Below are 26,916 nucleotides of genomic sequence, written 5' to 3'. Positions count from 1 at the left end.
TCTGGGTTGTTTTTTGTTTGGTTGGCTTTTGTTGTTTTGGGTTTTTTGCACGTCTGCTCTTTCTGGGACTCCCTGGTGCACCAGGCTCTGTGTGTTTCATGCCCAGTCCTGGAATCGGCCATTTCTGATAGGGCATTGGTTCCTCCCACTGGAGATGGTCTTAGAGACTAAGACCTGAGCTCTAGGTGAGCTCATTGCTGCTGGAGTGTCTGTGTCTCGGCCCTCTCACCCAGCACGGCGAGGACGAGGACGAGTCAGCCTGTGCAGATAACGGCATAACCACCCAAGTCCACACTGAGTCTCCATTCCAGCCTCCCTCCATGGCTGGAATGTAAGTTTCCGCTTCCGTCTTGTGCCATCCATTCAATTCCAGTACATGTGTTTGGGGGGGGTCAGACGATTGTTAACCTCTGTGCCCATGGGAATCCAGGGTGCAGTGTTCATGTGCAGTTTCTTTTGCCTTTCGTGTCAGACTCCACCCTTTCCCGCTGACTGAGGTCAGCGCCTTTTCTCCAGCCGACTTGCCTACGTGGTCTCATGCATTTCAATACAGTTACATTATCTTGTCACCATCTGCATTCTTTATCAGAATCCCCCAACCTACGGAATGATTTTTTTTTAATATTTTTTATTATTTTGTTAGGGTTGGGTTATTCCAGTTTCTTCCTGATATTTTTCCCTCTAGGACATAATGCTGCCAAGTTCCAGAATTGATAAGGAATTGGAACGTAATAGTAGTTCTACTTTTTTTCCCCCCTTTCTTCCGCCTCCCCCCCACACTCCTGTTGAAGCCATTGTTTCTCAGTCTCGTTGTGGAGGACACAGCTCCCTGGCCCAGGCTGGTATTAGGAGGTCAGCTTTAGTGTGATTTTTGAGCTGACTGTCAGCCCGTGTCACTGACACGGCTGTGAGAACTACAGAGCCAGCGGTGGGACTTCTGCTCGTGCCTCTCCCTGTCCTGAGTGGGGGCCGTGCAGAGGGATTCTTACCACAGGTGCTGCTCAGCACGGTAGTGCTACCAAAATGTTAGATCAATGAGTAGGCAGAAGTGGAGTTTAGTACCGGCCTGCGAGGATGTTTAAAAGCCTCTGAGGTTTTGAATGGCCTGCTGCAGGGCCAGCCCCACAGGAGTGGAAGACAGAAGGGCACAACAGTCAGCTGCCTTTCACATCTTCAGCGAGCGATAACGAGCGCTGCTTCACATAGAACGTGTAACGGCCAGGCCGAGGCAGTGACTGTCATCATTGGGGATGTTTGTCACAGGACCAGGGCAGCGATGGCTGCCTTTCTTTGGGTGGGGCTGACTGGCAGGAGCACCGCGGAGAGAGGTCATGTTCTACATTAACACGAGTATCGACAGGATCAGAAAAAAACATGAGGGACAGGTTGAGGCTGTTTGTCATCATGTTCATTTGGTATAAATAGGCCAATAAACCTGATTACTAGGCTACAGGTTGTGTTATTCTTCATAAGCATGTAACTGCTATTAATATAATAGTTGGATTAACATCCAGCAGCGGAGAAGGCTGAGGTTCTGTGTGTTGTCAGCACCACACGTGTTAGGTGCTGTGAGTGACATCCGCACTCAGCTTCTCAGACTGGCAGTCCTGGCAAGTGGGCTGGCATTATTAGTATGTGAGGGAGGTAGTCAGTATTATCACACTTACTATGACGACTGTTGATAGGGTTATCCTTCCTAAGCTTAACAGTGACATATTCAGTATGACTGCTGTATTGCAGTCAGGGACACTGCAAACCCTAGCACAGTGCTGATGTAGACGACAAATGCTGGATCATTACTAATTTAATCATACTCTAACCAATCAAAATGTTCACTTGAGTGTAAACTAATTGTCATTATTCAGTGTGTTCTACCGCTTTTGAGTCTTTCATACGCTAGACAAAGAGCTAATGGTGGCAGTGGAACTAGTGCTTTGGTGCGTGTGGCTTTTAGGTTGTTCGTGTGGGACGCACAGGATAAAAGTAAGAGGAGCACGATTTCTAGGTCAAATTATTAGAATGTGACAGCTGCTAGGGAGAATTTCACAGACAAAAGTCAGCATGCTGGTTGTGGTGGGCAAAATCTGCATTCGTATAGGATTGATTTTTCTTTACAGACGTTTACTTGACAGTCAGAATACGTAATTACAGGCAATGAGACTAGCAGTGTGGATGCATAGTGCTAGCATAAAGCTTATTATTCTTTGTCGGATTATACTAAAACAAATTGATTGGAAGTCACCTGTACTTTTTAATACTAGAAGAGCCTCAACAGTAACTGCACACACACAAGAATACTGAAACTACGTCGACGCAATGTCAGCCTCAGGCAGTGGCTTCAAATCCAAAATGGTGATTGGATGTGACACGGATACCATACAATAAGGAAGGTAGAGCCGATTGTTACATGTATCCATGAGAGCTTGTAAATAATGTTGGTCACCGAGAAATACACACCCAGGCAGATGTGACAAATGGGCTTGCAGCTTGTGTCTGTAGTTTCCATCCATCACACTGTGGGGGGCCCATGTGATGGAGACTCCAGAGGCTGGTGGTCTGGGGCATTAGGAAGCGGTACTTCCAGGGGGTTCAGGGGCAAATGCCTTAGGTGATCGCCATCCACCTGGTTCAGGTTTCAGGGTTACACTTAAATGGTAGAAAGTTCAGAAAAATCCAGAGAAAAATAAGACTTCTGAGATGATTAAAAAAAAAAAAAATGAGCCCATTTGAGTCACTGTCCTTGGAAAGTGCTTTCTCAGGTGCCATCTCGTGTCAGTGACCAATAGGAAGTTGTCAATGCACCTAGTAACCCTAGTGCTACAGTGTTGAAGTGCAATCATATTACGAAGCCAGCTGTTACAAGCAGGGCTCAGAGGGCTCCCTTACGCGGTCAGTGGCTTGGCTGAACTCTGTGGGAGGCTGGGGTTTCCTGGGTCATCAGGTGTCGGCACATAACTTGAGGCTTACAAGAAGGGTGGACACAGAGGCCTGTGAATTCGAGGACAGTTACTACAGTGAGAATAATACATGTAATAAAAACTGCAGTGGTGCTGATGTTTAAATGACCAGAGTAACCCCTCCGGTTAGGCAAGTTAGCAGATGCAGGCAGCGGTGCTGGCTGTTAGTTGTCGGGTGAGCACTGCTTGTTGAATGAATAGCCTGATAGTTTCGCTGACTACCAACGTGAGCATGAGGGGGATGGGGTTCCTTGTGGTGTGGCTGAGCAAGGGGGTGCTTTGTTTTATGGCGCCATCCAAGGATAGCCGTTCCTCCTGTGGATGAATGGCTACTCCTAGGTTTATTCATACTCACGTGGTGGGTGTCAGCCAGTGGGAGCAGGCCTGGCAGATGAATAGAGTGAGTGACGTCAGTATTGGGGGTCCAGGTTTGACTTTCACGGTTGTGAGTAAGTTATCTGCTTTGATTTTGGTTGAATTAGGCGTAGTTTAGTTTTTCAATGAAGGAGTTGAATGTTTTATTATTAAACGTTGTCTTCTGCAGGGCTGTTGCTTCACTGTATAAAAACAGCACCAGCAAACACAGTATATTGCAAAATTTAGACAGTATTGTTCATCATCTGACACTGTAACAACTAACAGAACTTTTCTCCACTGCCAGTTATTTCCGGTGGAAAGATCATTAAGTATTTGCACCCAAATCCCAGATGGATGGAAGCAAGTTGTAATATTGTATAGGGTGTAGGGTAACAATGTTATTGTTGAATTACATAATTTTTATAACTAGATTTTACCACAAATAGTTACAGGAACTCTGAATATTATAACTGTAGTCTAGCATAAAATTCATAGGGAGTTCTGAAAAAAGGTGCATGTTGTGTCTATCTGCAATCATTCAAGTTAAGGGGTATTGTTTTTTTTTTTTCCTTTCTTTTTTTTCATTAGTTTCAGGGTACAAAGCAATGTATAAGGAGTATTTTCTTCCGGTAGCCCTGTTGTAGTTACTTTTTCCATTGGTATTACTAAAAGTTGCTATTTTAAATCTTCTCTCCACCATTGACTTCAGACAACTATGCCAGATTAAGGAGTTTATGCTACTTTATTTAGGGGTTCCATTGCCACTCCTCAGCAGATTTCATGTCTTTCTCACATGTTTCTTCATCGATTATGAAGGGTTCCAATGTCATCTCCACAGCCAACCGTCCTCAGAACAAGATCGTTGACAAGTCCTGAGTTTTCTGCAAGACTTCCGTTAATTGCAGTTATTTCTCCTGAATAGAGGAGACTAGATTTCACTAGCAGCTGTTACACTTTCCAAAGCACCAAATTCATCTTGTTTGTTCAATTTTGTCCCAACTTCAGGCAATCTACAATAAACAACATTTCCCAAAGCTTTCTGTGCAAAATTGATGGTTCCCACTATCCAACACCATTTTCTGTTGTTATCCATTCGTGTTTCTCTGTGAATTTATGCACCAAGAGCAGGTCACTGGTGTACAGCGTGGGGATGGCACAGGTCCTTGGGCTCCAGGGCCCCAGTGGGCACCTAGGTGATGCTCAGGCCGCTCTGCACCGTGTTCCCCGGATGGCACATTGTTAAATGGCAATTAGGCAGTTGTTAATTAATCTCCTGGTTGATAGAAATAAAATACTTAGGGCTATGATGGTTAAGTTTACAATATACAGTCCTGTTATCTTAGGGGTAATGAGAGAGGAACATAAATTTTCATTCATTTTACTTTTGAGGGAGTGTTTTGATATTTCGTTTCAGGTTCAGGGCCGTAGTAATAATGTTTTGAAATTTTCAGTTATAATTAATACTGTGAGGATTGTTGACGAAATTGTAGTAGATCACGTTGCTCTATCCAGCTGTGGCTATTGTTAGGAACACAATTTATAATCTCACTATTTAACTTAAAAGGTTAATGCCAGTTAGCTCGCTATGGGCTTTAGAGTATGATGTAGATCATTTTTCGGTGCTTTAATGGCACTAGTTCACAGACAATAGGTATAAAGCTTTGGTTTCACCTGCAAAGTCCAGAACGCTGTCTGTAGTACGGATCCCCATGTGGGTGTCAGGTTGTTTGGCTGAGGGTCCTGGGGGAGCACCTGTTTTGGGGCCCGGGAAAGGGTGGCTCATGAGTGTGTGATATCTTCAGATGAAATTAGGATTGGGATTCTCATTTCTGTAGGTACAGTGACTGCAAGGCATCGCCTCCTGGCTTCAGGGTTCATTAAGCTTTATGCGGCAGTCTAAATTTATCTTCAGATTCTGTATCCTTTTTATCTTCAGGATCACTGGTGCCCCTTTGTTTTCACAGTTAGAAAGGCGTTATTAAACTCACCCGTTATGCAGAGGGTCCGTTGCGATGGCAGGGCACTTACGATTACAATGGTGTCTGGTAAGACGGTCCTGATTGTTTCTGCTGCCTGTGCCACTGCTGTGCTTCTGTGGGTTCGGATAGTTGTTAATGTAAGTGAGATAATGTACAGGTCAGGAGCCGATTAGGGAAATGATTGTCACTGTGTGGTCATGGAAATGCAGTTGTTCTGTGATGGGCAATGTCGCATCTTGAAAGGCTAGTTGGAAGGGATCTGCCGTGGAGATACAAAGACAAAGTTTGTGTAAGTCTGCTAAGGTGCGGCTTGTGGGGAAGGACGCAGTGGCTATGATACTGGCATGAACAGTCCGAAGGGTTCAATCCCTTTGCTTATTTTGAGTCTTTGTACGTGGGCTCTTCCAGCAGGTGGTGTGACGTGCTCGAGATGAGTGGTTGGTAATCCTGCTGTGCAGTCTTCTCGTTGGGACATGATGCCTCTCAGACTATACAACTGTTGGTGTCACTGCGGTTAATGATGAACGAGCCTACGGGTGAAACGGTACTTTATGTTGTTTGTGCAACTGGTAATCACAGTAGCGTGGGGGTCTTGCTGATGGGCCGAGGAAATGTGTGAAGTTCCATTGGTGCCAACAGATGTACTTATGAAGGGGATTTTAGGGTGTGGACTGGAAATTGTGGGGGTCAGTGGACAAATCCTCCTGTGACAGGGCGCAAATGCCGCTCTAGTGACAGGACGCTGTGAAAATGCTACGGCATTGTCTGTGTCATGAAGTGCAATGTGCGGTAATGACTTGGCAAGGGCAGTCCTGCTAAATGTCCCACTGTGCGTAAGCAGGTGGAAGCCAGGACCCACAGTACAGCGGCCAGCCCTCTGGTTACGTCTGTGTAGGGCTGCTAACCTGCCGGATGTGTTTACTCCTGCAGGAATGGCAGTAATTGTAGTGTTGGGTGTAGAGTATGCTCATGTGTCAGTGTCTGTACCCACTGTGATTTCGTGATGGGTTCCTACAATAAACCCTGTAGAGCCATAGGTATTATAACCCAGACTGTTCCTCTGTATCCGAAAGGCCCTTTCCCTCTGATCACCATGTAACAGGATGTGAACTTATTCTGAACCCTGGTGGAATAAGGGGTTGGCCACACATGGGGGTGGCCAAAAAGTACAATAGATGTTGATATAAGATAGTGTCGGGGCGGCCAGATGGCTCAGTTGGTTAGAGCGCGAGCTCTGAACAGCAGAGTTACCGGTGCGATTCCCACAGGGGCCAGTGAGCTGCGCCCTCCACAACTAGACTGAAGGACAATGACTTGCAGTTGATGGGCCCTGGGGGAACACAGTGTTCCCCAATATTCCCCAATAAAATTTAAAAAAAAAAAAAAAAAAGATGGTGTCTTCTCCTGCAGAGTCAAAAAAAAAAAAAATAAAGCATTTGTTGACTGGATAAAATAATTTTCTAGGTAGTCCGCCTAAAAGGGTTTAATTGGGAAAAGGAAAAAGCAAAACCACCACAGCAGTGTGAGAACGCACACCTCCAGCTGGCCAGCCAGCGGGTACAGAAAAAGCCATCTCTGAAAATGGCCCCTATATATACCAACCCCCAACCCCCCAACACACACACACACACACACACACACACACACACACACACACACACACACCAGAAGTCAGAACCATAGAGTTTTAACAGGAAATCAGGCCTAGTGAGTAAGCCCAGCTCCATCTAAACCTCCCAGCTCCTGGGGCTGTTCTCTTAAAGTGTCAGTTTGCCTTTATCACAATCAAATGACTGTGTCCATAGCACGGTAATTCCTGCAGCTAAGGCTTGGAGAGATGGTGGCAATACAGCTATGATTAGAACTGAGCAAACGGATGGTGGCATCTGGTATTGGGACAAAGCTAGTTTTATAATAATAACTGTAGAGGTGCAGTTAATAGAACCTAAAATTGGTGAAACTCCTAGATGGAGGGGAAAATGGTTAAATCAGCAAAGTCTCCTGCAGGGGCGGGGCTACCGAGACGGAGGGTAGACAGGTCAGTGATTCCCGCGAGGTGGACTATTGATGAGGCTAATTGAGTAATGATGAGGGTAATGAGGGTAAGAATGAGGGAGGGAGCAGTCAGAAGCTTCTTCCAGGGAATACTGTCTGCTGGTCCAATTATTAGTGGGACTAGTCAGTTTCTGAACCCTCGGAGTATAATATACACGACTATAAATAGAGTTATTACAAATGCATGGTCAGTTACAGCGACGCTGTGGATTTCATCATCTGCTCATAAAGCCCCGGGATGGCCGAGCTCAGCACGATTACAAGGCCCAGGGCGGTGCCCACCATCCCAGCTCAGGCACCAAACGTCAGGTGCAGGGTGCCAACGTCCTTGTGGTCTGGTGGAATGTCACCGGCTTGTGAGCAGAGGCGGCAGCCGAGCAAGCACTGGACTGTGATCTGGAGACGGAGTTGGGCCCCCTCTGTGCCAGGCCCTGCACTGTGTTACACGTCAGCGTGTTCAGAGGAGCAGCTTCCACCCTATCCATGCTTCTCCCTCCCGCCTTTCCCCCTTCATGTCCCAAAGTGCAATGCAGCCAGTGAACTAGGGTATTTACGTGTTAGCTGAAATTTCACTGGGGGAAAGCGCACCCCCCTGGTAAGCCTTAGCTTAATGAAGGTGGTTGGTTGCAGTCAGTTACTGTGGGAGAGTCTCGCAGGCCTTATTGTAAGAGCTCCATGTATTGGTTTGAAGTTTTGAAGGCCCTTGGTCTGGGCTAACCTAACGTCCTGCTCCAGTACTGGCATTTTTGCTGTTAAGGAGACAGTTAATGTAGATATCACAGTTATGGGTAATAGACAGTTTGTTCATTTTGTGTTTTCAAATTGTTGTTTAGTTTTTGAGTTGTGTGTGGATGGAAAAGTCAGTGATACAGAGTGTGCCGGTCACACCTACCCGTGAGGTGTGTGCCGGTGCCACCTACCCATTAAGTGGTGCTGCAGTAGCTGCTTGTGCTGGCTGGTCAGACAGTTGTCATAGTAGTTTGTTATTTCTTGCTTGACCATTCTCTTGTGCAGGAAGCATGATGGGGGAGGCCTCTGAACTCTGATATAGTAAGTGGAGATAGTAAGCAGGGACCTTATTCCAAGTGTGAAAGCATCGCAGTTGGCGGGCCACATGTGAATAGCGTCAGTGTGGGTGTCACTATTAGGATGCATGTTAGAGATTTCAACCATTGTGGTTGGGTTGTAAGTCATGATGGTGGTTATTCATCGTACGACAGTCGTGAGAGGGCTACTATTTTTCCTACTTGGGTCTGCTTTAGTCCTCCTCGCGGCCTCCTGTGATTGACAGTAGGATACAGATCACTAGCGGCACACTCAGACCAATGGGTGCTGAGATTCCGCATGCGGTGATGTTAGGCCTGGTGGCACCTGAACGCCCATGTCACTCCAGGACCTCAGAAGTACAGTGGGCAGAGTCCACATTTCACAGTGAGGACTGTTGTGGTGACAGTTCATTGTCCTGAGGACATTCAGTTAATGGTAACAGCTATTGTAGGGAGTACTGCTGTGCTGGCTTCTGTTAGGAATAGTTAGGGGCGGTTTCTAGGCCTCGTGGGTGGTGGTGTTTTATTGACACAGGGACAATGGCTAGCGCAGTATTTCAAAGCCCACCGGGATCATTAATCAGGCCAGCGTACCATTACAATTATAGTTCCTGATACACAGCCAGCACGATTCAGATGAGGATGAGGGAGGAGTCAGCACGGGAGGCATGCACAGCGCCTCGGGGTGTGAGTCCCATGGCGTTTGCAGCCGGCCTGACTGGAACGTGCTGGAAGGTGGGAGCAGGGAGATTTTTGAATTCTTAGGAGTAGGTTCAATTCCTGTAATTCGGGAAGTAAGGGGATTTAACCTCCTATTATTTAGTGTCTCAAAGTTACTCTTGTCCAACGTATTTCTCACATTTGCGGTGCGGTGCTTCTTGATGGCAGGCAGGGCTGTGTAACATGCTAAGAGCCAGCGCTCTGCTGGAAAGGTCTGCAGGAGGGTGTCAGCTGACCCATCGTAGGGGGGCAGGAAGGTGGTGGGGCTTTGATGGCAAAGGTAATTGTGTGGAGTTATCGTGCGAGGGCTGGTGAAAAGCTCCTAGAAATACGGTTGTTGTGAAGACATGTCTTACAGCAGTGTTGGCGTGTCCTGCCAGAAAAAAACGGCGCGAATGGGTCTCCTGCGTGTTCCCCGTTAAACCCAGAAGCCACCTGGATGCATCTTCTGTCGTGTCAAAGGCTCCGACTGGTCTGCGAGGACTGAGCTCCTTGCGTTGAGGCTGGAGGTCAGCATGGGAGCTGAGTCACGTGGTCCTGGGGAAGCACTCGTGTCAAGGTGCTTTGTGGACGAGCCCTTAGTGACCGGCTGATAGGAGGACAGTTGGCGGTGCTCCCGCGTGCACTTGCCCGCACTGCTGCTCGTGCACCCGGGATGCGGTCTGGAAACTCGGGGCGCAGCCAGGTCTGGGCACAGTGGACGGCTGGGCTGCAGCGCAGGTGAGGCTCACGCTGAGGACGGGTGTGTTCCAGGCACTGGCACCCACGCCACGAGAGGGCTGGGCCTGGTACGTTGATAACGCGGTATTGGTGACGTCCGTTAATGAAGAACTGCACGCGGGCGGCGTGCGCTGTATCAGTCCGCGAGGCCTGCTCCGCCCGGGCCCTCACGCAGTGGACGCCCCCAGTACTTTCCGTGGCTTGCGGGGGGTAGCACTGCGGTGGGGACAGTGGGACGAGCGCAACAGGAGATTACGTAGGAGCGAGCTACTGTTAGCCGAGCTGCGCCTCTGGGGACCACGGTTACGGTTACGTTTTACCGTGGTCGCCGGGCTCCGCCTCCCTGGGCGCCAGCAGTTACTTGGGTATTTATTACATTCGTGATATATCATCTACTACAGTGAAGGCGCTTTTGTGAAGTGTTTCTTTGTCCTTTCCTTCTGGGAGAAGCATAAAGTACAGGAAACCAGCCTGTGTCACTCCTGTCTGAGCTCAGACCACATGGGACTTGACTCGTTTCACAAAAGAACCATGAGTAGCGGTCACACCACTGGGGGACATCCCCATCCAACCCCAAGTGGCAAACCCTGTTGTCGCCGTGGAACAGGACTGGTGCTACCCTCTAGGGTAACAGCTCCGTGGTCACTTTTTAGGATCAATAGATGATACTATGTTTTGATGAGTCGGTCTAAATTGTAATCACTCAGAGACTATTCTGTTTTCTGAGGTCATCTCAACCTAAATTGTTAGTCCATTTAAAGATGTGTTATCCCTGAGATAGTTAATAATTTTGCTTTTTGGACTAATTAATTAAAGATCCATAGAGTCTTTGCATCTTATTTTTTTATTCACGTTTCTTCACAGGAAAGTCAATTTCATTATTAAAAGTAAGAGACACTAAAGCCCGTGTGGGCGTTTCATACGAGTCCTTCTTTAGGGAACAAGTGATCGCGCTACCTGTGCAGTCAGGACGCCGCGGCCATTACACAGATGTCCCTGGGCCGGCAGTGCTGCTAACAGTGGGAATGCCGGAGGTGACATCTGGGCACAGGCGGGTGTTGTGTTTACCAAGGGTCTCTTACTTTTTAACCTTTCCGTGAGTGCGTGCCTGTGTTGGGTTACCACTTGTTTAATGTGGTTTGATTCTTGGGCTGTTTATTTCTTTGGCAACTAGCGGTGGGTCATTCGTATGGACAGAACCTTGTGTAGGAACAAACCGTCTCCCACTAACAGTGCGCTCCTGTTTGTGACGGAGGCCTCTTGTCGCTGACTGTGGCATTGTTTTGCCCAGTTTCTGACAGAGCTTGTATCTAAAATGCTGTACCTTCTCAGATTCACATTTAAATTTCCATTACAGTGATTGTTTTTTAGGTAAATTTAAATTTGAACAGAAACTGTCTTCTGGACCAGCTGCTGTCGCAGGGCTGGCGGGCTCTTCCCTCCACCTGAGACTCTCGTTCTGGCACAGGGATGTTGGCTCCGTGAAGGTGTACGCAGGCACCTTGTCTGGTCTCCGGCTCTCCTCATTTGCTCTAGTTAAATTGTTATGTTCACGGCTTGTCACAAGAAGATGAGCAAATGGAAGGCAATATGAATATATGTGAAAATAGTTTTAATTTCATTGTCTTAGTTCTTAAATTTGCGTTACTTAGCTTTAGCAGTGGCAGCGTTCAACAGCTGGCTGTCAAAATTCCTGAACATTCGACAGCCCACTCTTGAGAAATGACCATTAAATGAGCATCCTGGAAGCCAAAGGTGGTCACAGTTTCACTGGGTCACCTGTCCTGTCTGCCCCCCCCCTCAGGCATACTGACACCTCCCTCCTGTAGCATGAGCATAAGGGGAGGCTTCACAAGGCCAGCCTCCCCTTCTAGGGGGCTCTGTAGCCCTGTGTCCTGTCAGTCCCCAGATATAATTGGATGCCCCTCGTCACCAAGGTCCCCAGTGGACTTCCAGGTGGCTGCCGGCCACAGGACTACAGTTGAGACAGTATACAAATCTCACAGCTGTCCATGCAGTTGACAAACACACGCTGAGCACTTTGGAGCATGGGGCGCCGCTGGGCCTCCCGGCCTCACACAGCTTGTGGTCGAGCACTGACACAATGACACTGAAACTATGAGGCAGGGAAGAAAATGGGGTGCGCAGGGAGCTGCTCTGGCGGGAGCTGAGGGAGGGCCTTCTGTACACGGCCTTGGGCTGAGGCTCAGTCAGCGTGAGGCAGCCCTGGGGTGAGGCAGAGGTCCAAGCCTGTGCCAAGGAACGCTGAGGGCCCGTGGGAGTGCAAGAGGTGGCCAGTGGGCTGTCCCCCGGGAGAAGACTCCAGCGCACGTGCGGTCTTCAGAGCCCATACTGCCTGTGACACAAAGGTGGAGGGCTGCAGAGGACCCCAAGAGGGGACGGCAGGGAGGGAGCCCAGCCAGGAAAACTCTGGTGGAGGAGGAGGGCTCAGCAGCAGGGGTGCTCTTTCCAGGACAGAGACATGCGAGGTGGTGCTTGGGGCGAGAGGTGGGGCATGGAGGGACCTGCCTTTGGGCCCCGGCTGAGGAAACGGAGGGGAGGGCAGCCCCATGAGTTGGTCCGAGCCTGGCCACCGCCCTGGACCACAGCTTGGGGCCCGGGGGCGTGGGTGTCGAGGCCAGGGCCTCCTGGGGCGTGTCAGTGAATCGTCACTCTCTCAACTCCCTTTGCTGAGACCAACAGAGGACCTGATATACAGAAAACAATGCATTCATGCTTTCAAACCCCCGCTCCTCTCAGTCTGATGACGGAGGGCTGGCTCGTCAGATCTGGCCTTTCAAGCCCGTGGCAACTGATTCCAGCTCTGTCGCTCACTGACCCTGTGTGAGGCCTATACCAGGCAGGGGGTGGCAGGTACGTGGCCGAAGCCTGGGGCCTCACCCTCCAGCAGGTTCCTGGGTCTCCTGGTCAGGTAGCAGGAAGTCAGGTACTTGGATGAAGCCCTCGCTAGTGGCAGTCTTTAGAGATGCTGTGGGGAGGGGCACCGGGTTCAGTGTGCCTCCAGGGCTCTGTGTGTGTGTCACATATGTCAGCTCACACCCAGGTGCTGCTGGGCTCAGCCAGGTGTGTGTGGGTGTGGCCACAGGCCCACAGGTGTGCCACCCCGCAGGTGCTGCTGTGGTCAGCCAACAAGGTGTTTGAGGAGCTGACAGACATCGAGAGGCAGTTCCACAAGGCTTTCTACACGGTGCGTGCTTATCTGAACTGTGACCGGTACTCGGTGGGCCTCCTGGACATGACCAAGGAGAAGGTGAGGCCTCAGCTGCACGAGCGTCCTGGCCAGCTGGTCCACTTCGGGGCTGACGCACTGCCTGTCTCCCTCTGTTCTCTGCCCAGGAGTTCTTTGACGTGTGGCCGGTTCTGATGGGAGAGGCCCAGCCGTACTCAGGCCCTCGCACCCCTGACGGCCGTGTGAGTCATAGGGGTCAGGCCAGGCCCACACCCCAGCTCCAACTGCAGGGCAGGGAGGACTGGGCAGGGTGCAGGTGCCAGGAGCAGACACCTGTGTCACCTGGGGCGCCCAGCGGGGCCTCACGACTGCGGTCTGTCCCCCAGGAGATTCTCTTCTACAAAGTCATCGACTACATCCTCCACGGCAAGGAAGACATCAAGGTCATCCCGTAAGTGCAAACAGCAGGCTCCCTGTGCTGACTCGCTGACCTGGGAGGGACGGAATGGGGTGGGCAGGGAGGTGACATCTAGAGTCCGCGTCCAGAGGATCAAGTGAGCTGCCCAGGTGGCCCTGTCAGCGGCAAATAACCTTAGAGGCCCCTCGGGGTGTCACTGTGGCTCGTCCAGCCACCCAGGCAGCTGGAGACCCTGAAGGGGCGTCCCAACTGTACACCCAGTGGGATGGGACAGGAGATGACATCCAGCCCAGCCAGTGGCACAGCCAGGGGAAACTCGGGGCAGGACTCCAAGCTGGAGAGACCGGGGAAAGGCAGCCGGCCATGCCCAGCCCCACAGCCACTTGGCCATGAGGCGATCACCCCACAGGCCTGTGCGGGGACTAGGAGCCATAGATAGGCCAGGCCTGCAGGAAGGTGAGCACGCTCAGCCCCAGGAAGTGGCCCCAGTAGGGAACGGGGTCCCCAGAGGATGAGGGGCCTCAGGTTGGTCAGAGAAGGAGGGAAGAGGCATCACAGAAGCCCCCAAACCTCACCCCACCGCTCCCCGAGTCCTCACCAGTTCCCCCACCCCACCCCACAACCTCCCAGAGCTCAGACTGCAGTGAGCATCACACACACTGTGCCACCACCACACGCACCCCTAGCAGCCCATGTCCGGTCCGCCTGACCCTCTGCCCTTCTGCCCCCAGCACACCCCCGGCGGATCACTGGGCGCTGGCCAGCGGCCTTCCAACCTACGTGGCAGAAAATGGCTTGGTGAGTTCCCCGAGGCCCTGCCCTTGCCTGGTGCCTCCCTTGGTCCCTTGTGCCCTGGCCCTTCCCAACAGGCGGGTGCCTCCTGCAGGCCCAGCCGCTGCCCCGCTTTGCCCATCACGAAGCTCATTGCGCTGGACAGTTGTTTTTAGAATCCTATTATACATTTGCCTGCTTCAGCTGAAATTGTTTTTCTGGCCCTTTTTCAGATCTGTAACATTATGAATGCCCCCGCTGATGAAATGTTCAAATTTCAGGTATCTGTCTGTTTGTTAATAGAAAATGCATTGCGCTTGGGGAAGATGACATGGGGGTTCAGAAATGATGGTCTGAATTGGGTTTGGCTGCGTAAGAAATGCCCTCAAAAGCTCAGTGACTGACAGCAACACATATTTCCTGCTCACGTCTGCGGGTGTGCTGGCACATGAACCAGCAAGGGTTCAGGTCTGCTCCCCACATCTTCACCTGGGGTCACATGACGAGGGCAGGCTCTTTCCTGGAGGAGGCCGAGGGTTGAGCGCCCTGGGAAGTGGGCTTGGTCATCAGGGCCTCTGCCGGGTACTGGCCAGTGTCCGTACTTCACTGGCCAGGCGTCAATTGCGTGCGAGTTGGGACCAGCTGCATAATGTGTGGGGCCGTGAGAGCCCTGTCAGAGTGAGACCCCATGTGACTGGAGCACCAACAAGGAGAAGCCACCTCACGGGGTGTGCCCTTGTCCCCCTGGGTTCTAGGGGTCGGGCACATGGACGTCAGGTTCTCATGGGGGTGGGGTGGTGAACACACCCTGAGGAGCAGTGACCCAGATACTGCAGTTTGAGGGCAGAACAAATGAGGTTCGTCGTCGCTGGGTGACAGGCCCAGGCTGGCACCAGACCCACAGCAGCAGTCGTCCCTGACCCCTGTCCCTGCAGGAAGGCCCTCTGGACGACTCTGGGTGGGTCATCAAGAACGTCCTCTCCATGCCCATCGTCAACAAAAAGGAGGAGATTGTGGGGGTTGCCACGTTTTACAACAGGAAAGATGGGAAGCCTTTTGATGAGCAGGATGAAGTCCTCATGGAGGTAAACCCTGTCACAGGCGCAGCTCTGGCGGTGACGCCTGTGTGATGGCAGGACATGGCTGTCTGCCTTAGCCCCCGACCCAGCATTAGGCCCGAGGAGAATGGGGACAAGCTGGGAGGCCCCACTCCTGACAGCAGGGGCTCTGGCGGGCACCCTGGAGGCCCTGGCAGAGGCGATCACCCTCAGCACCCGTGCACCATGGCGGAGCTGGCGGCTGACAAGCTGCCCGGTCTGCAGTCCCTCACACAGTTCCTGGGCTGGTCAGTGCTGAACTCTGACACCCACGACAAGATGAACAAGCTGGAGAACCGCAAGGACATCGCCCAGAACATGGTGCTGTACCACGTGAGATGTGACAAGGACGAGATCCAGCTGATCCTGGTACTGCCCCCGTCACTTCCGGTCTCCTCCCTGCCCAGCGGGAGGCGTGGCACCCCGGAGCTGTGACCCTTCCTGAAGTCCCACGCGCTCCGCACAGCCCAGGGTGGGTCCCTTCCTGGGCCCTGGTCTCCTCGGCTGTGAGCGGGGAGTGACCAGCTCCTTCCTCTGCTGTGCCGCGTGAGGGCTCCATCGGTCAGGAGAGCTCAGCACGGTGCCCAGGCAGGGGCGTGCAGGCAGTGGGCTCCACCCCTCAGGCACTGCCACCCATCGCTGAAACTGGAGGCTTCAGCTGGGGCTTGCTGCAGCCACCATTATTCTTTTGTGCCAGATGCCACCTTGTCCCACACTCACGAAGGGTGTAGCTCACACTGCCACCTTGTCACACACTCACAAGGGGGTGTAGGTAACACTGTCACCTTGTCCCCCAGTCACAGGGTGACTGTCACAGGATGTAGCTGATGCTGTCACTGTCTCATCACACGTGTTTTGTCTCCTAGCCAACAAGAGAACGCCTGGGGAAGGAGCCTGCGGACTGTGAGGAAGACGAGCTGGGGGAAATCCTGGTCAGAGTCTGAGCCTCACTCTCAGGTGGAGGCTGGAAGGGCCTGAGGGTGGGGGGACATTTCTTTACTCTCAGGAGACTAAGTGTTGTCTTGTGATGTGTGCTGCTATGTGCATGCCTGGTGCCCATGTCACGTGTGCCCTGTGTGTCTTTGCATGTGCACATCTTTGCATCTGTCTCCCTGACAACATCACTGTGTCTGCCCAGCAGGGCAAGTTGTTGGGCCGCAGGTGGGAGGAGAGGGCAGGAAGGGGGCTGAGCCAGCAGGGCATCAGTGTACTGGGCTACAGGCCAGAGACTGGAAGGGCAGATGTCACCAGACGCCTGGGGCATCTGAGGCTGGACAGAGACAAGGCATGAGTGGGGCTTTGACATGAGTGGGCCTGCCTCCCTCAGCTCCACAATCCCTCCTACAGAAGGAAATGCTGCCAGGACCCACCAAGTTTGACATCTATGAGTTCCACTTCTCTGATCTGGAGTGCACAGAGCTGGAGCTGGTCAAGTGCGGCGTCCAGATGTATTATGAGCTGGGCGTGGTCCGAAAGTTCCAGATCCCCCAGGAGGTGGGGTCATGCTCAGGGGCCCCAGGTCCCCCAGGAGGTGGGGGATAGGGTTGGGGTCCCAGATTCCCCAACCAGTAGGGGCATGGTCAGGGGTCCTAGATCCCCAAGAGATGGGAGAGATGTGCTCGGGGGTCCCAGGTCCTGCAGGAAGTTTGGGGGTGGGCAGTGAGTATGCCCAGAATAAATGACTGCTTGGGTGGGTGGGTGGAAAGTGTGACAAATAGGAGTTCCAAGCAACCTCGTCATTAAGTGCATCATTGGGCAATAGTGGGGGCTTGGTGTGCTGTGGAGAGGATGCAGAAGCAGCCCGTCACCTGTGCAGAGAGCACACGACGTCCTCCCACTGGGAACACTGAGGTCCTCAGAGACCATCCCACGGAGGAGAAGACAGCCTGCCCAGTGGTGCCCACAGCTCTGCTGCTGCCCTCTGGGTTCCCAGCCCACCTATGCCCACCTTCGACCCAGGGAGCAGCTTTCTCCCCAGGGTGCTTCCCCACTGCCCACCAGGGAACCAGCTTTCCTCAGGGCAGCAGGCTGGCATTTCCAAAAGACATTTTACCAAATACTAAAGGAAAACACAAAAGGAAAAATTATAGAAAGTATTAACAGGAAAAATAAAAGATTCCCAAATAATTTTCTGGCCCTAAAAATCCCAGCGGCAATAAGAGTCCCCCGGTCACCTTCTGTGGGCCCAGATAACTACCCTGCACCTCAGGCTGTGTTCAGCCTATGGACCTGCTGCCACCAGCCTATTTCTCCATCACCCCTGCCAGGTGCCCACACATCTTGCTCCAGTCAAATACCCGTGCTAACATGATCCTTTTCTTCTAAAATACCGCAGACCCCTCACTGGGGTCCTCTTCCCAATTTGGGGCTGGGCGACAGGGTGGAGGCCCCGAAAGCCCCACGAGGCTGGTGCTGTTGGGCGTTGGGCATTGTCCCCCTGGGCTGCAGGCAGCCCGCATGTACCCGGCAGGTCACACCCAGGAAGGCAGTGCGGGCCAGTGGTGAAGCAGGACGGGGAGGTTGCCGAGGGGACCGGGACTCGAGTCTCACGCCCTCCCGCAGGTCCTGGTGCGGTTCCTGTTCTCCGTGAGCAAAGGGTACCGGAGGGTCACCTACCACAACTGGCGCCACGGCTTCAATGTGGCCCAGACCATGTTCACGCTGCTCATGGTGCGTGGACCGGCAGGGGGCAGGGCGCCTCCTCCCGCACACCTGCTCCTGACTAGGGTTGGGATGACCCTGCCGGTGGGCTCCAAGGACTGTGCCCCAGGCCCCCGACGGTGGGGTGGGGCCTCCCCTGGCAGAGCTGTGCAGGCCACACCCCTCCAACTGGGAAGTGGGTGTTGGTTTGGGGAGGGGCAGCGCCTCAGGCCCAGCGCCCCCATGCCCTCCCCACTTGCCCCCCACCCCTAGCAGGGAAGGGCGGGGGCGTGGGGGGGAGCGGTGCTGGCCGGCTGCAGGACCCTGGGCGCCTGTCCCCTTCAGACCGGCAAACTGAAGAGCTACTACACGGACCTGGAGGCCTTCGCCATGGTGACGGCCGGCCTGTGCCATGACATCGACCACCGCGGCACCAACAACCTGTACCAGATGAAGTAGGCGCGCTGGGGGCAGCCGGGCGGCGCGAGGGGCTGCCGAGAGCTCCCGGACGCGCAGCCGCGGCTGGGGACAGTGGGGTCCCCTCTGACGGGCTGCAGCGCCCACGGGCTGTCCCTTCCCCGCCACACACGGGGCTTCTGACCGCTGCGTGTTTCTTCGTGAAACCTCTGACAGGTCCCAGAACCCCTTAGCCAAGCTGCACGGCTCCTCGATTCTGGAACGACATCACCTGGAGTTCGGCAAGTTCCTGCTGGCCGAGGAGGTATTTCCCGACGACCGACCAGCGCCCGCACCGCCCGCAGCCCCGGGCCAGCTCCAGCTCCACTGCACGGGCCTCGGTCCCCGAGCAGGAGTCGGAGCCGTAGGAGGGTCGCCGGCCGGGCATCCTCCGCGGGGTGGGCTGGGCTGGGCATGAGGCCACCCGGGTCTCGTACCCATGACCGCAGGGTGAAAGTTGGCAGGCAGCGCCCGGACCCCCGGGGGCGGGGGTGGGACGAACCCAGGGCGGCACCCGCGACAGACCCCCTCCCGCAGACCCTGAACATCTACCAGAACCTGAACCGGCGGCAGCATGAGCACGTGATCCACCTCATGGACATCGCCATCGTCGCCACCGACCTGGCGCTCTACTTCAAGTGGGCGCCTCGCAGCCCCGCCCCAGACTCCGGAGGGAGGCGGGGGAGCCTGGCTGGGGCGGGGGCGGCGGAGCCAGTGCGGGAAGGGTGGGCGGGGTCGGGGCCCTGAGCGCGTGGGGCGGTGAGGGGCAGACACTCTCCGCTTGTTGTTCGGGTGCAGGAAGAGGACGATGTTCCAGAAGATTGTGGACGAGTCCAAGAAGTACGAGGACAGGAAGAGCTGGGTGGAGTACCTGTCCCTGGAGACGACGCGGAAGGAGATAGTCATGTGAGCAGTGGGGTGGCAGGGACCTTGCGTATTGTCCGGTGGTTAATCCTGCGACGCACACGCACCCAAGACCAGGAGACTGCGGGGTCCCCGAATGCTCCAGAATGAGAATAGCTCCTTTCTTAATGGCTTTGATGCCTCAAAACAAATGTTTCACCTTGCCCCTAGTTTTCAGGGAGACCGCGGGGGACTTGGGGTCAGACAGGCCATTTCCCTAGTCTGTGAGCTTTAGCAATACTTCACTCACCTTGCGAGCCGCATTCCTTCATGTACGCAGTGGAGATTCAGGTTCTTCCCCAGGCCGGTCCCAGAAATCCCAGAAGGAATTATGTGCATATAAGTCACCACATAAATCCTTGTTGACTTTAGTTTGGGCTGCAGATAAGGGGAGGCAGAGGGGGAGTGGCTGTGCACACACTGCTCTGCTAGAAGGTCACAGGCCAAGGACCTGTGCCCGGTGGTCACCAGGCCTCTCACGGCAGGAGGGCACAGGGTGGGCTGAGGGAGCAAGGCATGTCTGGGCCCGCCTGGAGCTTCCTGTGCTTGCAGGGCCATGATGATGACAGCATGCGACCTGTCTGCCATCACCAAGCCCTGGGAAGTCCAGAGCAAGGTCAGTGCTTTTGGGGCTGCACCAAGGGGGAGTCTGGGGGCACACCCATTGGTCTGCAGGCAGGGCTGAGGGCTGCCGCCCTGCTCAGGGACCAGGCCAGCAGCTGCTGTGGTGGAAGATGCCGCTGTGCTCACTGCGCGTCAGGCCTAAATCGTGGGGTTCCCAACGGGCCTGGGGTGGAGAAGATCGAGGGCACAGAGCCTGCTGCATGTTCTCAGGAAGTTTCTGCCCACGCACTGAACTCCACAGGATAATCGCTTTTTTATGCCCCCCAGGTCGCTCTGCTGGTGGCAGCTGAGTTCTGGGAACAAGGTGACTTGGAAAGGACAGTGCTGGATCAGCAGCCCATTGTGAGTGTTGCTTCCAGAATCTTCTACCCCTACTGTCATCCTTAAGAGCCTCAGTCTGGTTTGGTGCAGACGGGACCCCGGGGATTCTGAGGTCCTGGGGCCTCAATCTCACTTCATGGGTCACGTGATATGAGATGTGTGTGAGTTAGGTGGCTCTGGATCTGGGTAAAGATGTGATGCCCATGCAGAGGCCAAAACTGGCAGAACCAGGCTGTGGCTCGGAGCTGAGCATCTCTGTGGGCCCAGGCAGTTGCAGTGAACACAGCTGGGCCTTCTCGTGCTCCAGGAATGCCCAGGACAGGACAGGCCTGGCCATGGGAAGGGTCATGCCAGAGAAAGCCAGTGGCTGGAGCCCAGGGGCCCACACCATGGTGGACAGATGATGCTGGGGTCTTTGGGTCCTGAGTGTGAGTCAGTAATGTGCTGCCAGAACACAGGGCCCCACAGAGGAACCAATGGGACAAGCAGCACGGTGCTGTCCAACACGTGGAAGAGATGCAAAGAGGGTTTGCCTCACAAGGAACCTCCAGTCAGTGAATACCGTGTTTCCCCGAAAATTAGACCTAGCTGGACCATCTAATGCGTCTTTTGGAGCAAAAATTAGTATAAGACCAGCTCTTATATTATATAAGACCTGGCCTTATATTAAAATAAGACCCAGTCTTATGTTAAACTAAGACAGGCCTTATATTAATTTTTGCACCAACGAACGCATTAGAGCTGATGGTCTGGCCAGGTCTTATTTTCGGGGAAACACGGTAACTGTCTGGGCACTGGTTTGAGAAGGCTGCAGGAAAAGGTGTCCTGACCAACTAGCAAAGTCTCTTGGAGGAAGGACGGGTAGCCCGTTTGTCCCCTCCGGGCCAGGCCTTTAAGATCATTCGTGGCTCACCTTCGCCACGCCAAGACCGTGGGTAATGGTGAAGAGACTGACAGGAGGCAGCTCGGTGGGTCTGGAGTCTGTGGACACCAAGGACAGCTCCGCCAAGCTTACCAAGGGTTTGCCCCACAGGGAGCCTCGGGGCTGTGTCTCAGCACCATGGACAGCTCCCGGGGAGCTGGTGGGAGGGGCTCGGGGCCTAAACCCAGCACCGCTAGCGTTAGCGCAGCTCTGCCAGATCGCGGGGGTCGCCGACCGGGCTGCCCTGGAACCTGGGCCCGATGGCTCAGGGGTCATCCCGTGGGCGCTGCTCATTCTGCGTCTCCGTGAATACGGTCAGCCACACTTGGGGGGCGGGTTAAGTGAGTCTTGGGTGCATGCCTGCTCCTGACGCCTCACGGTGTCTCTGCTCCCTCAAAGCCCATGATGGACCGGAACAAGGCGGCCGAGCTCCCCAAACTGCAGGTCGGCTTCATCGACTTCGTGTGCACGTTCGTGTACAAGGTGAGCACGCCTGGGTCACAGGCGGAGGAAGGGCCCGGTGGGGTCGCCTTACCGCCCAGCACCGCCCTGGCACCGGTCCTCCTCATACCTGTACTTACAGTCTGAACCGTGTCATCCCACGCGGAGGCCACCACCACCTCGTCCGGTCCCCGGTCAGGTCTTCAGAAGCACTGCGTGCTTTCCCACCAGGCTTTCTCCCTCTTGATGTCCTGGCACTTACCTTGAGATCTCGCCTCAAATGCCCCTTCCCCAAAGGCCATCTAGGGCACCCCCACCCATGGCTGACTGAAACTTGTCTTGGTGCACGTGTTCGGTGTCTGTGAACCCTGGGAGGACAGGGTCAGGTCCACCTGGCACAGCTGTTCACCCAGCAAACACGTGGCATAACTGACAAGTGACAGTTGGACACCAGAGACTCGGACCAGGTGCTGTGGCATCACAGCTCAGGCACTGCGGCGGGTCTGACTGCAGAGCCCCTCCCTGGTGAGGCCCCGCGTGCCCTGTCACAGGGCTGTGGGGGCAGCCCCCTCTCCCTGAGAATGCCTGGCTCTGAGTGAGGTCACCCCTGAATGGAGCGGTCCCGCCCCTCCTCAGCCCTCATGCAGCCCACCCACACTCCCCTTTACCGAAACCCCACCTCCTTCCGGCCTCTACAGCTGGCCGAGTGCTGGGGATGTGCCAGGATATGCGTCCAGCAGCAGTGTCACAGGTCACAGCCCCCCCGCAGCGCCCCTTCCCACGCTACACAGCGTGTGTTCACGTGTTTATGTGTGCATGTTGTGCATGCACTGTGTGGTGTGTCCATGCCTTAGCATGTGTGTGACGTGTAAGAGACACGGGAGGAGCACAGGACCCACATGTCCGCCCGTCTCCCTAGCCCTCTGCCTGGGGTCTCCCCTCTGCAGTTGGCACGCTGTACTCTATTCTTGGGGTCCTCTTCCCCCCCACCGCCGTGTGTGTCATGAGCTCCACGTTCTGACTTCAACAACACAGACCCATGCCCTTCCCCCTTCTCAGGGCTTTGCTGGGACAGTGACATCACAGTGGTCCTTCCTACTCCTGCCAGGCACACCCCCTCCCCAGGAGCAGCTGGGGTGCATTCCGACTTCTTGATTTCCTTTCCAGGAGTTTTCCCGGTTCCATGAGGAGATCCTGCCCATGTTCGACCGACTGCAGAACAACCGGAAGGAGTGGCAGGCCCTGGCAGACGCACACGAGGAGGTGAAGGCCCTGGGGCAGCAGCAGCAGCAGGAGACGGCGGCCAAGAAAGGTCTGGGCCCTGCTGCGCCGCGCTGGGACAGGGCACCGGGTAGTGGCCGAGTCAGTGTGAAGGCACAGGGTTAACCGGCCGCCAATGTGGAGAAAGGGTGGGTTCCTGGCAGCCCCGTGCCGGCAGGCCCATCCCAGGGGATCTGCTAACAGGCCTGCACTCACAGGGTGTCCTCCTGTTCCTCCCAGGAGGGAGTGTTACTGTGTAACGAGGACCAAAGCCCCACTGAAATACCAGCAGTGCTCAACAGCCTTTCTGGTCAAACACCAGTTCCCTCCCAAGAACTCAGAGACTCTTCCTACACTGCCATGCCAGCCTCACAGTCAGCAGACAAAAAAAGGCAGCAGAGCTAAAGGTGGCCCTCCCTGCACTGTCCTGTTCACCCTCCCTTCTGGGAATGTGGCCACACTGTGACAAGTCAGCACACCCCACGTTGAAGTGCGTGACCTTGTTTCCTGGTTTTTGCTCGTGCTGGGTCACCTCAATGGGGGACTTTTGTAGTTTTCCTGCTGTAGGGAGGGAACCAACGTAGCCGTTTCAGGGTTGCGGGAGGCCAGGCCTGAAAGTGGCACCAAGAGAAAAGACAAGAAAGGCTGAGACCCCATTCATAGGCTTAGGCTGACCTCTGACCCTGCCCACCCCCTCCACAGGGCTAGTGGACACGGGGAAGGGAGCCCGGCTGGTGCACCCAGTGCTCACCCACGTCCTGTGTTCTCTTGCAGTGGGCACAGAAGTTTGCAATGGTGGCCCAGCACCCAAGTCTTCCACCTGCTGCATCCTGTGAGCCGGCCACTGGGGCCTGATGGCTCCCTCACCTCACGCCCGCTCAGACTCTGCCTCTAAGCATTTGCTACAAGAGGTTAAGGAAGGCTGACAAAGTGACTGAAGACAGTTTTGGATACTTTCAATTTTTTTTTTTTTTAAGGTTTGTGGTTTCATAAACTAAAGCCAACTACAAGTAACTTCAAAAGTACCCTACCTTACACTTCCTCTTCTCCATCTTTGGACACAGAGTAATCCACCGAGACTGTGAAGTCTGCGAATTGGCTAAAAGCACTGGGCGAGAAGGTTCAGTGCACAAGGGAAGACGGGTAGGCATGGCTTCCTCCCATCTGGGTTAGGATAAAACATGACCAGAAACTTAGACAAAAATAAAGAGGAAACAAGTTGCCCTTTTTTCATGTGGAGAAAATGATGGCAGAGGACATGTGGTATATGCCCAACCGGAAAATTCTGCCAGAAAGGTCAAGGGCATGGAGTGATGAACAGCCTGCGTGGTGTCACTCTGAGCCACTCAGTCACAGGCACAGCGGTCAGGGTGAGCCTTACCGCCAACCTCTGTGGTCTGCCCTTTACAACGGAGGGTCCCCTACTGCAGTAACCATCTGCCTCCAGGGGCTTAGTTTGTGAGCCACAGTCACACCCAAACCGGGCAGCACAGGACTCACACTGAGACTTGAGAAGGGTCCTGATAACCTGATACAAATTTTAACCCCCAACGAGAGCTCCACGGCGTTTGTTCCCAACACTGAACGACACTTAACCCCACGGGAAACTCCTTTCAGCTTCGGGTTGAGGACAGTCATTCTGAGGCCATTCAGGTGCCACTCAGGCCCTCCCAGAGCTCCCAGCAGGGGTGGGGAGGGGGTGTGCCATCTGGTAAGGAACAATTTAGCTTCCATCTCAGTGGTCAGAGACCCTGGTGAGAAGGTCCTATGACTGGGGCCCGTGCTCCCCCAGTTTTGAGGGACTCAGTGCCAACCGACTACTATAGACTAGGCTGTACCAACCTCACAGGTGTGTTCACACAAACCTCACCTGAACCAAAAGCAGGGCTTTCAAGTGCTGGTATATTGTGCCCCATTTTCATATGAACTCAATTAACAAATGAAACTGGGGCTCAAATCCTAGGAAATTTGCACACAGCTGGAAGCAGCAACATTCCAGCACCAGGCCTCAGGTGGGAAGGGTGCAGCCAAACCTGGCTGTCCACTCAGGTACTGAACAGCTTATGCAGTACCCCAGCCTGGTGGTCAGGAGGCCAGAGCCCCTCCCTGGGGTCAAGGGAAGGAGTCACGGAGCGGGGCTAGAGATCCAGGTCTCAACTATAAGGGCATCAGGACCCCCAACATGTGCAGTGCCTGCCCCCTGCTCTGGCGGTCCAAGGGTCCGGGCCAGCCATGTCTCTGTTACAAACTGCACTCTTTGGGACTCCCCACCTGGATGCCCCAGAGAACAGGTGACAGTTTCTGTGCTTCCCTTCCCCCACATTCTGTGTCTGAAAACCCCTCACATGCCCACTGCACGCGCGCGCACACACGCACACACACACAGGACAGTAAAGCAGAACCAAAGCGTCACAACATAGGAAGCTTTATTCGTCCACACTGCTTTGGAGGAAGGCAGGCTCACTTCAGTATGCTGTCATCTCGGGCTGAAAGGTCAGAAGACGACGCGTGCGTTATTACGCGTGCGTTATTACACGTGCAGGCAGTCCAAATGGACCACTTCAGGTTTTTGGAGTGAAACCAGCTGTTTCTAGTTCCAACTAAGAGGACGCCCCACTTAAACTCCCTCACCCTGCCAGCTCCTCCGGGAAGCTGCCAGGGCAGGAGGGGATGTATCTGGTTCTGGGGCCTCTCTGAGGAAGACGTGGCCAGTCTATATTTCCAGACAGCTAACCTCCTGGGCGTACCACAGGCAGTGTCGCCATGTCCCCCCCCAGGACGACCCACTGGGCTAGGCGGGATAAAAGGAGGCCGCCTCCTCTCCTGTGGGTGCACGTGGGGCACCAGATGCTTGTTTCTGAAACGCCGGGGAGGACAAATCTGTTAGATTCACTAACAGCTGTACCTTCTGCCAACTCTCGCTCGATCCGTTTTAGTTCATCCTGCTTCTTCTTCTCCTCCGCGGCTATCCTCCTCTCCTCTTCTGCTCGAGGTTTCAGGTAACCTGTTTAAGGAAAGCAAGCAGGGAAGTACTCTGAATGAACTTGATCGACGTGCTGCTGAAAGCCATTCAGCCCCACGCAGGTGTCTTCAGGTGCACTGGGAACCCAGACGTACCTGCTTTCAATTCTCCTTTCCCTCCACGTAGGGCAAGGCCTGACCTTCACCCCGCAACAGGGAGCCCCACCCCGAGGGCCGTCCGAGGCCCCGCGGCCCCCAGGCGCCCTACCGCCTCGCGCACATCCTCGCTCGCAGTACCAACGACCGATTGCTTCCCAGTACCCCGGGCAGTGCGAGCACCAGAACGCCCTTTGGGTCCGGGCGCCGACCCCAAGGCACCTCCCGCGCCCGCCGCCTCTCGCCCGTAGAGTTTACTCCGCGGGCTTCACTAGACGGCGCCGCAGAGCGCTCACAGGCTTCGAGAAGCGCCCACAGCGCACCCCCATCGGCGGGGCCAACGGCGCGGCTGCCCGCGGTCACTCACTGTAGCGCTTGGCTCCGTAGGCCACGCCGAGGAACAGGGCGGAGTAGCGGCCGAGCTGCGGGGACAGGGCGGTCAGAGGAGCGGGGCGGGACCAGGGTCCGGGGAGTTTCGCGGCGCGCAGGGTCGCAGGGGTGCAGTGGACGCAGGAGGGGGCTCCTGGGAGTGGGGGGGTGAGGGAGGGGTCGCACGCGCGGGGTCGGGGGCGCGGGGCGGGGGTCCCGGGCTCCCGGCATCCCACGCGCGGGAGCCTACGCGGAGCCGGGCACCGAGCGGCGGCCGCGAAACCTGGTTCACCTTGATGAGCGGGGAGACCTGCACCGGTGGCACCATCTTGTCCGTGACCCTCGCACCGGAAGGACAATGTGGGGCGGACTAGGACACCACAAAGCCCCGGAAAGCCTGTGGAGTCGCGCAAGCGTACCGGGGCGAACGCATGCGCTGTCGGCGACGAGCGGAGGCGGACTTGGCGCCCCCTGGCGGCCGGAGGGCGAATGGCGCCCGCCCGCTCGGGGTGCGTGTGACGTCACCTGGCACGCAGTCGTCCGGCTCGCGATC

The 26,916-nt window shown here is 54.7% G+C and overlaps 2 protein-coding genes across 2 annotated transcripts in view; one reads left to right on the top strand and one right to left on the bottom strand.

Annotated features, from left to right (window-relative positions):
- The window catches only part of PDE6B (phosphodiesterase 6B), a 29,936-nt gene extending 5,849 nt beyond the window's left edge, over nucleotides 1–24,087 (top strand). The window contains exons 4-22 of the mRNA XM_033106575.1: nucleotides 12,965–13,105; nucleotides 13,192–13,266; nucleotides 13,411–13,475; nucleotides 14,174–14,240; nucleotides 14,447–14,494; nucleotides 15,149–15,298; nucleotides 15,536–15,679; nucleotides 16,177–16,242; nucleotides 16,658–16,804; nucleotides 17,873–17,980; nucleotides 18,296–18,405; nucleotides 18,584–18,671; nucleotides 18,944–19,044; nucleotides 19,205–19,312; nucleotides 19,862–19,925; nucleotides 20,201–20,275; nucleotides 21,576–21,659; nucleotides 22,785–22,929; nucleotides 23,652–24,087. Coding sequence (XP_032962466.1) covers nucleotides 12,965–13,105; nucleotides 13,192–13,266; nucleotides 13,411–13,475; nucleotides 14,174–14,240; nucleotides 14,447–14,494; nucleotides 15,149–15,298; nucleotides 15,536–15,679; nucleotides 16,177–16,242; nucleotides 16,658–16,804; nucleotides 17,873–17,980; nucleotides 18,296–18,405; nucleotides 18,584–18,671; nucleotides 18,944–19,044; nucleotides 19,205–19,312; nucleotides 19,862–19,925; nucleotides 20,201–20,275; nucleotides 21,576–21,659; nucleotides 22,785–22,929; nucleotides 23,652–23,713 — 1,848 coding nt within the window. The 3' untranslated portion in view covers nucleotides 23,714–24,087. The remainder of the gene's footprint in view (nucleotides 1–12,964; nucleotides 13,106–13,191; nucleotides 13,267–13,410; nucleotides 13,476–14,173; nucleotides 14,241–14,446; nucleotides 14,495–15,148; nucleotides 15,299–15,535; nucleotides 15,680–16,176; nucleotides 16,243–16,657; nucleotides 16,805–17,872; nucleotides 17,981–18,295; nucleotides 18,406–18,583; nucleotides 18,672–18,943; nucleotides 19,045–19,204; nucleotides 19,313–19,861; nucleotides 19,926–20,200; nucleotides 20,276–21,575; nucleotides 21,660–22,784; nucleotides 22,930–23,651) is intronic.
- Nucleotides 24,088–25,286: 1,199 nt separating this feature from the next.
- Nucleotides 25,287–26,814, bottom strand: ATP5ME (ATP synthase membrane subunit e). Its single transcript, XM_033105259.1, has 4 exons — nucleotides 26,656–26,814; nucleotides 26,362–26,416; nucleotides 25,783–25,881; nucleotides 25,287–25,363 (listed from the first exon to the last, which is right to left on the bottom strand). The coding sequence occupies exons 1-4, from the start codon at nucleotides 26,689–26,691 to the stop codon at nucleotides 25,338–25,340; spliced, it is 216 nt and encodes a 71-aa protein (XP_032961150.1). The 5' UTR covers nucleotides 26,692–26,814; the 3' UTR covers nucleotides 25,287–25,337.
- Between the last annotated feature and the right edge of the window lie 102 nt (nucleotides 26,815–26,916).

This window comes from Rhinolophus ferrumequinum, chromosome 5, assembly GCF_004115265.2.
Source record: "Rhinolophus ferrumequinum isolate MPI-CBG mRhiFer1 chromosome 5, mRhiFer1_v1.p, whole genome shotgun sequence".
NCBI lineage: Eukaryota > Metazoa > Chordata > Mammalia > Chiroptera > Rhinolophidae > Rhinolophus > Rhinolophus ferrumequinum.
This window is presented reverse-complemented; position numbering and strand designations above follow the sequence as displayed.

Coding starts and splice junctions, on each gene's coding strand:
- ATP5ME (XM_033105259.1), bottom strand. CDS start 26,691: ATGGTGCCACCGGTGCAGGTCTCCCCGCTCATCAAG. Junction 26,417..26,655: donor AGGTCTCCCCGCTCATCAAG/GTGAACCAGGTT, acceptor CTGTCCCCGCAG/CTCGGCCGCTACTCCGCCCT. Junction 25,882..26,361: donor CTACGGAGCCAAGCGCTACA/GTGAGTGACCGC, acceptor TTCCTTAAACAG/GTTACCTGAAACCTCGAGCA.